Raw genomic sequence first — 10421 nt, 5'->3', positions numbered from 1 at the left:
TTTTTCACAAGGCCCATTCAGAGGCACTGGGGCATTTGATCCTCTGCCCAGGACACTGCCTGACACCTGAGCCCTGACCCCTGCCCTGGAGCTCTGGAACACAGCAGGCACATGGTTCTTCTGGAGACCTGCACCCGGCCTGGCCGGCAGGGACGGCCGTTCAGCAAGGGCGGCGGGCAGCTGCCGCGGAGACCCTGCAGAGGGTGGCCGGTGTCTCCCAGGCCTCCGGCACCACCATGAGCCTCCAGAGCTGGGGCAGTGCCAGGGCTCCCAGGGCTCCGGAAGGTGGAAGGGGTGGCAAGAGCTTGGAGTTTAATAGCCTCACAGAAGACAAAAGCTCCAAGATCAACTTTTTCCTAAAAAGAAGAACTAGCCCATGTTTAAGCTGACCGCTTTTCAAATCGAGAACAGGGAGAACAAAACTGTAGTTACATTTCTATGCCCGTGCCTGACTTCTACCTTGTTCTCACAACAACCCTGGGCAGGAGGGCTTCCCACTCCCATTTCACAGGTGGGAAGCTTGAGGCATGGAGGAAGGAAGTCACTTATTCAAAGAGAGAAAGAGAGGCACCTGGGTGGCTCGGTCGGCTAAGCGTCTGACTCGTGATTTTGGCTCAGGTCCTGATCTCACGGTCGTGAGACTGAACCCGGCGTTGGGCTCCACAATGAACATGGAGCCCGCTTGGGAATCTCTCTCTGCCCTTCTCCCACTTGCGCACTTGTTCACACGCTCCCACTCTCTCAAATTAAAAGAGAGAGAGAGAAAGAGATAAAAGAAGTGTTAGAGGCCAAAAGAGACTCTCTCTTTGCCACCCCGGCATTTCGCCCTCATGCCCCAGACCTCGTCACGACAATCCAATGGATGCTGTGCCCCTTGACGCTCCCCTTCTCTGGTCTGCAAGCCTCCATCTTCCCAGGCTCAGGACAGTTTCATTCAGTGGCTACTGTGGCTGGAACCCCAAAGATGGCTGGGGCCCCAGACCAGGAGCGAATGGCTACGGGGTGAGTGTTCCAGGCCGGCCCACGCCTGGGAACCCCCCTTCTCCCGGTGCCCAGGACAGTGGGCAGCCCACGCTTACCGGGGTCCCAGCTCCCCACTCTCAGCTGCCGCCTGCACGAAGAGCTCAAGACTTGGGGTCACAGGTCTGGGACAATCTGCAGACACACGTCCCCTCTTCCTCTATCTTGCTCCAAGGCTCATCACTCAGGCAGGGGTGGGGGGTGGGGTCTCTCTGGATCCGTCCGTTTTTCCCTGTGGGACGGTCTGTCTCCCTCTCAGCCTCTCCCCTCCTTTCCCGGCCAGGGCGGCTGGCCAACAGCANCCCTGTGCTGGCTGCCGGCTTCAGCTGCCGGCTGTTACATGCAGCAGCCACCTGCTCCCGGCCCGGGCGGCGAGCCTCCTCGTCCTGACCCTGTCACTGATTGCTGAGTCTTGGCACCTGCCTGCCCTCCACCAAGCCCTTTTCTTCTCCGTAAATGGCTGCTTGGCAGTCTTGAGAGGAAGGGACCCGGCAGGGCCCCCGCGGGAGGCCGCAAGCCCCAATGTTCTGGCCCCTTCAGTCCCCGTACACACTACCCCAGATCCACTTCCCAAGGGCTCCCCGCGGATGCACTGCCCTGAAGCTCTACAACACTGTTCCCACAGCCTGTTCTGGGGTGGGGGTGGGGCAGGTCTCGTCCACAATCACCCAGAAAACTTTCTCTCAAATCAACAGACTTGGAGCAACCCTATTCCAGGGACACCTATGAATTGAAGTAAAATGATGGGACTTACAAGTGTGGGCTGGACGTAAATAGGAGGAGTACACAACACAAACTGTTAATAGTACTGGCAAAGAGTAACACTGACGGCTCCTTACTGAGACCTGACATGTCCTTGTCACCCTAGCAGCTACCCCCTCAGTCCATGCCTCTCGAGGGGGAATCTTGGCTTCAGCAGAGGGAGGCACTCCTTTAGATCCCCATCCTCTATAACTGAGGCGGGTCTGCAGGGAGGAGGCCACCCCAAAGAATGGGGCGGGAGGCCCCAGTGCGCCACCTGCTGGACATGGGCAGCGCTGCCCTCCAGAGCGCCCACGGGAGCACCCTGAGCATCCAGGCTCTCTGGAGCAGTGCGGAGTGGCAGTGCCTAGATTCTGACTCAACATTCCTTTTTTTTTTTTAATATTTTTATTTATTTCTAGGAGAGAGAGAGAGAGAGACAGCGTGAGCAGGGGAGGGGCAGAGAGAGAGGGAGTCACAGACTGAAACAGGCTCCAGGCTCTGAGCTGGCAGTCAGCACAGAGCCCGACGCGGGGCTCGAACCCACGAACCGCGAGATCATGACCTAAGCAAAAGTCGGACGCTTAACCGACTAAGCCACCCAGGCGCCCCATCTGACTCAACATTCCTGACCCTCACAAACATCTGGAGGCTGGAGTCCTGGCCAGGTGGCCCTAGCAGGAGCTGCTGCAGGTCCCCGTCCCCACTTCTGGGGTAGCATCTGCTGTTGACACTTGCTACCCACCACTCCCCCAATCACCTCTCTTGCGGAGCCTCCCAGGCTGCTGTCCGCCTGCACGGATGGGAACACTGAGGCAGAACGCAGGCCTGATCTGTGAGGATGGGCCCAGCATGGTAGGGAGTGCAGAGGTCCGCAGGGATCCATGGATGCCGTAACAGCAACACCCACTGGCATCTAGTCTGCTAAGCAGGCTCAGAATTCACAATGTCCTTGGTTCACAGTCCTGTAGAGCAGCCTACAGATTGGCCTTAGTTCATCTTCCCTCACGGCCCACTCCACCCATCATCACGGAGTTCTGTCCACTATTTCTCCCCAGCCCCTACCTGCGGGGTGCCCGGCAGCTAGAGCTACTGGCATTTCCTCTCAACAGCCCCCACTCTGGCCTCCCCACATCCACCTGTGCCCCACAAACCCAGGTCCCCTTCCTGGGGCTGCCTCCCTCCCTCCATTTCCCAGCTGCATCGGGGCATCGTCCTGCCCTCCCAGGTAGGCTGGAAGCTCCCAGAACTCCCCCTGCCTTACCAATCACTTCCCAGGTGGCATTCGTTAGGATTGGAGCATTTCCATTGGCCTCCCCCACTCATTTGTAGACTTCCCCACAGACAGGATCGTGGCTGCTTCCCGGCATCCTCACCGCCTGGGACGGGGCTTGGGATGAGGCCCGCTGAAGCAATGATGGAACGATCCCAGTGACCTCTGCCCACGGACGCACCGGGCCGGCAGCGGGGCCCAGCCTCAGGGGCTAACTCCCACATCTTCCCTCACATGCCTCTTGACCAAAGGACAGTCACCGAAGCCTGGGAATATTCCCTCCATTGCTCTTCACCCCCAGAGGGACAGACAGGTACAAGAAAGTCTTTCTGGGACTATAATAACGTTTATTCTGAGAACAGAACAAGTATCCACTCCTGACCCCATGGTAGGCCCTGAGGGGAGTGAAGCCCACACCTGGGTGGAACGGACCAGAGGCCCTGCCCCGCTGCAGAGAGGGACTCTGGGCCCCAGGGGCCGAAGGGCACATCGGGTGGGCAGAGCAATTGCTCTCCCCACCCACCCTCCAGTCCCAGCCTGGAAGAACTCCATCCTCACCGGCCCGGGGACCAGGGAGGGCCGTCTGCACAGCCAGGAGCCGGCCTGGCCCACTCAGAGGGGCAGGAAGCGAGGGCAGGGCTGCCAAACCCGTTTCTGGGGGGAGAGGGAAGAGGCAGTGCACAGTCTTCAAACCGAAGCCCACACAGTCCTGCCGATTGGTCCTGGTTTGCTCACAGCTGAGCAAAGACCCATGTTTCGGCCCCAGAAGCCCCAACTGGCCCTCACCTCTCCACCCCAACTCAGGAGCCTTCACTTGAAAAAGACACTGAGACGCAGCTACGTGAATGTGTGCGGTGTGCACGCATACGGAGATACAGAGAGGGTACAGTTTTGCCCTTATTCAGCACTTGTGAGCGAGAGTGCTGGCAAACAAGAACCATTAGCCCCACTTGGCAGAAGGGGGGAATCGAGGCACGGGAGGTTTCAGTGACTTGCTCCTGGTCACGTGGTCCTGTCCCAGCCCCAGGTTCTCGAGGGGAAGTCCCAGCTTTTTGAGAAGGAATCCTCGTCCTCAGTCAGGTCCTGGCCCATCACACGCGGCCGGGGTCCGGGGCGCAGGGGTCGAGCCGGCCATGGAGTGAGGAGGCGAAGTCAAGAATCCAGCACCTCCAGCCAGGACACGGCGCCAAGCAGCCAGATCTGGAGCCGCACATTCGGGTGCCCAGAAGGAATTCCCAGCAAGGCCACGGGATGTCTTGTTCTTGAGCCAACTCGGCTTGTTCGTGTCCGCTGCCCAGCCTGGGGCCAGGGCAGGGCGCAGAAGAGCCTCGAAGTAGTCGTGGCACCAACACTCGCCAAGAAACGTCCGAGCAGAGAACACCCTCTTCTTCACCCACCTGCAGGCCTCCTCTGAGAAGGTGTGACTTCTCCTCCCCCCCTCCCCTGGCAGAGTGAAAATAAAATCAGGGGAACCCCGGGAACCGGAGTTGATGATGGAAAAAGGGGCTCAGGCTTTCAGTTTTCCTTGAAAAACTCCTGGTTAAAAATGATAACACGAAAGACTATAAAAGATCGAGGACTAAAGGAATGTGTTGGTCCAGGCAGCAAGAAGAGGGCTGCATTTTGGGGGGAATGTTGGAAGACAGGCCTCTGGGCAGGCGATGGATTTGCCGGCCTCCTGCCAAGCCCAACAAGTCATCTGAGCCTAGTGGACCTGAGGCCGCCACCCAGGGTCCCTCCTCCCAGGAAAAGCCCAGGTGTTGCAGCGGAGGGGGGCTGGAAAGCATGTGCCTCCCTTCAGGTGCCCATGACTCCCCCTCACCCTCCTGGCTCACCAACGGGGCAGGGGGGGCACTCCTGGCACAAAGGCAGTGGAGGCAGGTGGATGCCACTGTCCCACTGCGGCCTCACCCAGCGGCTAGGTGTGAAATCAGAACTTGGGGTGAGGCCGCAGCCGTGTCTGGGCGTCAATCTCTGCGAGGCCCCGGGCAGGGGTGAGGCCCCCGATGGAGGCCGGGTCTCCCAGAGCTGCATGGAGGGCCCCAGCTCCACCGGGGGTCTCATGGGCATCGTTTATTCATTTGGCAAACCTCTGTGGACTAAACAGATAAACAGGCAAGTGGGCAGGATGAGAGAAATGAAGAAATGTCACCTGCGCATTTTCCTAATTCCAGCCTAAGCAAGAGCCGAGGGTCCTTTACAAGGTGGCTAGAAAACCAGGTGTAGGGGACAGAGAAAGCAAGGTCTGGGGCACGGTGGGGGGGGGGAGGGTGCTGGGCACGTGGGAGGTCTGTGTAAACAAGTGACATCTTGGCACTCCGTCGGCAGACAGCGGGGCCTTGAGAAAACGTTTTCAACGGATACGAGTCCCTTAGCAGTGGTGGCAGCTGGGGTCAGAAGAGCTATTGTAAATCTCAGGCAGGAAGACTCCTCCGTGAGCAGGGAATGCTTCGGGGCCCTTGGGACACCGAGGCCCTGAGAGGGGCAGAGGCCTCCCAAGGTCACACGGCAAGTCAGTAGAAAAGCTGGGAAAGGACCCCAGTGTCCTGGCTCCCAAGCCAGTCCCTGGCCTGGTTGGGGACATGCAGAAGGTGGTAAGACTGTGGAGGCCAGGCGCGGGGGGAGCAGGGGTCAGACAGCCGTGAGGGAGGTGCTGCTGAAGACACACACAGCAACAGTGCCCGGCAGGTCGCTGGGCTGCCGGCTGCCGCGGTCCTGGAGGTGGAGGGTGTGCAGGGCCTGGAGGTCATCTGGGTCGGCCTTCAGGTGCACCTGGCCCAGGAATTCGTCCTTCAGGACTCGGTGGTTCCAGATCTGGGCAGAGACAAGACGATTGTGGGGGGAGGGGGCATTTTTAAGAGCAGGAGTATAGGTCTGTGGGGGTGCTGGTGGCAGGGCCTCGAACCCCCCTCTTGCAGTGCAAGCCTGGCTTAGAGGAGCCCTGCACTGCTTCTGCCTCGCCGTGAACCCTGGGCAAGGCCGTACCCCTTCCGGAGCCTCAGGCTTCCTCCCATGTGGCAAACTCACCTTCCACATACCCAGTCTCGTCTGTTGTTATTAGTTCTGCCACTGACCTTAGGTGACCTTGGACAAGTGAGTGATTTCCCGATCTTTAATACGACAGTTGGATCAATGGCCCCTCGGGGTCCTTTTTAAGCCCCAACAGCTATGGGTCTGTGATTTGATCCAGTGGGGCCCAGGGTTAGGAAAGATTGGAAATACTATAGTGGCTTCCTCAGGGTACCTGGGCATTTGTTCACGGACGGCTTCCACCCCCCGGGGAGGTCCTGGCCTGGGCCCGGGGGGACAGAAGACTTGCCAGTAATGAGACCAGAATCAACATCCACAGGCCACCTTGGCCTGAGAAGGGAAGAAAGCCAAGCTTTCGGGCCCCTTGCTCTGGGGAAACAGCCACCTCCACTAACTACACGCCACCTCGGTGCAACCTCTCCCAGTGAATCCCCTTCCAGTGGGATTTAAGGAACAACTCCCAGGGGCTCCTGGGTGGCTCCATCGGTTAGGCGTCCGACTTCGGCTCAGGTCACGATCTCACCATTCCTGAGTCCCAGCCCCGCATCGGGCTCTGTGCTGGCAGCTCAGAGCCTGGAGCCTGTTTCGGATTCTGTCTCCCTCTCTGTCTCTGCCCCTCTCCAGCTCATGTTCTGTCTCTCTCTCAAAAATGAATAAACATTAAAAACAATTTTTTTTAAAGAAACAACTCCCAAGCCACAGGGGCAAAGTGGGCAGAGATGACCACTGTCCCTGGCCAGGAGACTAACCCTACTGCGTCTCAAAATCACACCAGCTGATATAACTCACCCCACAGGGGGCACTCTGGGGCACCAGGAAGGGCTGGCAAGATAATTCCCAAGGTCATACATAGCATGTCAGGGACAGAGTGGGAACCAGAATTTAGTGTTCCCAGGTCCCCAACAAAAGCTCTGCCACCCTGGGCCCCACCCCATGAGTGTGAAAACAGCAGGCAGGGCTCCAGGGGAGGATGGGCAGGCTCACCTGGACTGTGATGGGCTGGCTTGGCTTCTTGCGGTAGAAGATACCTTTCAGGTTGTACTCGGGTGTCGATGTACCTTTCTGCACAGCCGAGCGGACTTTGTCCCCCTCACACTTGATGATCACATAAGAGTTGGCCCCTAGAGAAATTGAGTGGGGCCATGGGGTGATGATGCAGCCTGGGGCGGGACCCAGTGGGACAGAAGTCTGCGAGGTGATTCCCCTTCCCAAAGCAGAAGACAGAGTTCAGATATTCAGGAGAAGGGACAGCACAGCCTGACTGCCTTCCTAACTTCCAGAGACAGGAGGAGGCATACCGGTCATCTCTGCCTCCATGCTGTTCCCCCCGCCCACCTTCCCTTCCCGATCACCTATTACCCTCCCCACCACCTTCTCTTCCCTATCCGACCTTACCAGGCTTCATATCTTAATGCCACGTCAGCCTGGAGGAAGGCTACCTCCTCCAGGGAGCCTTCTGTACGCCCTGCCTCCCAGCAGTCTGTCCCTGTGTTGACTGTCCCACCACACAGGAAGCTGCCCAAGAGCAGGCAGCAGCCCATTCCTCTCTACGCACCCAGTTTCATTACAAGGCTGGGCCCAGAGCGGATGTTAGGAAAGGCCAGCTCATTCAGTGAGAGAGAACAGAAAGCTCTGGAGGCTGGGTGTCTGCTGCTGAGTAGGGGGGAGGTGGCTGGGACCATCTCCTTGGGGAGGTGGGTCCTGGTACTTTCCCCAGGCGAGCTCACCTGTCGAGGAGTCCTTGAGACCAGTAGCCCGTAGGATGTGTACCTGGGTCACCTGCTGGGGATAGCCGCACAAGGAGCTCCAGCAGGAGCGGGGGGGCTCATCCAGGCGCAGCTCCCTGGTACAGGGTGGAGGGGGAGAGGGAGGAGGTGGTGGAGGGGGCCAGGGAGACGGAAGGTAAGGGGATTCAAGAAAAGGGCAGGGGAGAGGGGCAGTATTTAGTCCAGACATTGCTCATCCCAGGCAAACCGCCATGGGCTTCCTGCTGCCCTCTCTCTACTGCAGGAAGCCCCGTCCTCCAGAGAGAAAAAGCAATTTACTGAGCACCTACTATGTGCCAAGCCCCTTGCTGGGATGTCACAGGTATTATTTGTAATCTTCCCAAAGACCTGGGTGATCGGTGACTACGGTCACGCCCATTTTACAGACACGACGAAGCATTGGGCTCACCAGAAAGAATGTGCCCACAGCTGGCCAGAGGTGGAGCCTGGGCTGGCAGGACTCGGGTCCCCTGAGCCCACCACACAGGCCTGCACTGTGTGCAAGGAGCACTGACTCAGGGCTGCCTACCAAGGTAGGAGGGCAGTGGGGGGCTCATGGGGCCTGCCTCCCAGTGGGGAGGGAATGGCTCTAGCGTCCGCCTAGCCCAACTCGACCACTGGTGTCATGACCTTGGAAACCACCCCCCCCAACCTTGATCCCCAATTCTGATCTGTGAAATGGACAGGTCAGGCCCTTACCTGGGGTTTAGGAAGAGCAAATAAGAGGAGTGAAAGCTCTGTAAACTGTGAAGTGCTGTGCACATATGAAACACTGTCCCTTTATATAGCCAAGAGAGGCTGGGACAGAGGAGCAGGGGAAGGAGGGAAGGACATGTCAGCCCAGGGAGGCTGGAGGCCTGGACTCTACACCTCGGGCAGACACTGAACATCTCCGCGGATCCCGGGCCAGCCTGCTACGGAATCCGGCCCTCCCAGACCCGGCCCCGAGTGAGCGGCCACACACCGGCAGTTGGAGGGCACATCAGTGAAGACCCGAAGCAGGAACTCGCCAGTGTGGCCCGGCTCGAAGGTGGTGGGGATGATGACATAGCGGCCCTCGGGCTGGTCCGTCCGCAGGAAGACGCTGCGCGAGTTGATGTAGATGGAGCTGGCGGCCCTGTGCTGCAGACCATGCATGCGGTACTCCCNCCCCGGCCCCCCCCCCCACGGGTCCCCCCGCCCCGCCGCGGCCCGCCCACCCACGTCGCACGTCGGTCCCTCGCCGCAGACCTGAAAAGAGCAACCTAATCCATTTATGTGAAATGCCCAGAAAAGGCAAATTTACAGACAGAAGTAGATGAGTGCTGGCCCAGGGCTCGGGGGTGCACGGTGGCGGGGGCTGGCTGGCACGGAGCGGTGACAGCTAAAGGATGCGAGGGTCCCTTCTGGGGTGATGAAATGTTCTAGAATGGACTGGTGACAGCCGCACAACTCTACAAACATGCTCAAGGTCACTGTACGCTTTAAGTGTGTGAATTGTATGGTACGTGAATTATATCTCAGTAAAGCTGTTAGGAAGGGGGGGCAACGGGCACCCCCCTGGTAACCGTGTCCACGTCACTACCTGCCCACGTCACAGCACGTGTCCAAGAGAGGACATCACCAGCGGCCGGGACATGCTAGATAACCCCTGGAACAAGTGTCACGCTAAGCTACAGCCGTGTCACTTTAGGTCACGACATGTCTAAGTCACAAAACCTCAGCATACGACGGATGTACAAGGACATGTCATGACGTGACGGAGCACCTCGAATGCAGGGGCTCAACTCAGACCACGTGCCTAGCGCCTCCGCGTGATCTCCTGAAGTTCTCAGTGTCCGGCAGGCCCACGATGTCCGCTATGCTGAGTGCCATCACTCCCCGGGTGTCGCAATGTGAGGAGGGTCTGGGTCCCAGGCCACGGGGAGTGGCCACCTGGCTTTGCCCAAGATGCTTCCTCCCAGGACCCAGCAAGGCCTTCCCACCTCAGGGGGACCCAGAGCCCTGAGGGAGGGGACAGCGGGGGCCTCCCAGGGCCTGGCCCTGACCAGCTTCCTACCCATCAAACAGCCAGTGGGTCTGCAGCAGGAAGAAGTCAGGCTGAGGGCTCCCATGGCCACCAGCCCCAGGCAGGCCGGGCCTCTGGGGGTATTCCAAATGAGGCTCACGCCACAGCACACCCACGGCATCAGCCACTGCGGCCAGGATGGCAGGGATGAGGTCAGTGACCACAGTGTTCTTCCCCAGGCCAAGGAGGCCTAAAATCCAGCTCCGTCGCTCTCCTCACCCAGAGCAGGGGTCCCAGAAGGCCTCACCTTGTAGATGTCAAAGCCAATGGCCAGATTTTCACCCTTGCCGTCCCGGCGGGTGGACTGTTTGGGCTGCTGCTGGATGCAGATGAGCACTTCATCTTCTGGCTTCTTGACGTCAAAGATGTACTGCAGGGAAGGTCAGGGAAGAGAGACATGGCACTGAGACTGGCCCAGAGGCAGGCTTGCTGGCTCCCAGAAGCTGGGCCAGAGCCGGGCCCAGCTCCATGTGTGAGTCCGGGTGAGTCACAGCACCTCTCTGGGTCTTGGGCCCTCATCTGTGAAATGAGCCTATGCTGTCCA

At 58.9% G+C, this 10421-nt stretch overlaps 1 protein-coding gene across 1 annotated transcript in view; it reads right to left on the bottom strand.

Annotated features, from left to right (window-relative positions):
• Positions 1–3309: 3309 nt before the first annotated feature.
• CAPN5 (calpain 5) overlaps positions 3310–10421 on the bottom strand; it is a 36156-nt gene continuing 29044 nt past the window's right edge. Inside the window, exons 8-12 of the mRNA XM_077767527.1 lie at positions 10080–10247; positions 8795–8973; positions 7792–7907; positions 7049–7185; positions 3310–5848 (exon numbers count right to left, since the gene is read on the bottom strand). Coding sequence (XP_077623653.1) covers positions 5666–5848; positions 7049–7185; positions 7792–7907; positions 8795–8973; positions 10080–10247 — 783 coding nt within the window. The 3' untranslated portion in view covers positions 3310–5665. The remainder of the gene's footprint in view (positions 5849–7048; positions 7186–7791; positions 7908–8794; positions 8974–10079; positions 10248–10421) is intronic.

Source organism: Crocuta crocuta, unplaced genomic scaffold, assembly GCF_008692635.1.
Source record: "Crocuta crocuta isolate KB4526 unplaced genomic scaffold, BGI_CrCroc_1.0 scaffold561, whole genome shotgun sequence".
Classification (NCBI taxonomy): Eukaryota; Metazoa; Chordata; class Mammalia; order Carnivora; family Hyaenidae; genus Crocuta; species Crocuta crocuta.
The sequence above is the reverse complement of the archived record's forward strand: the minus strand, read 5'-3'. Positions and strand labels throughout refer to the sequence as shown.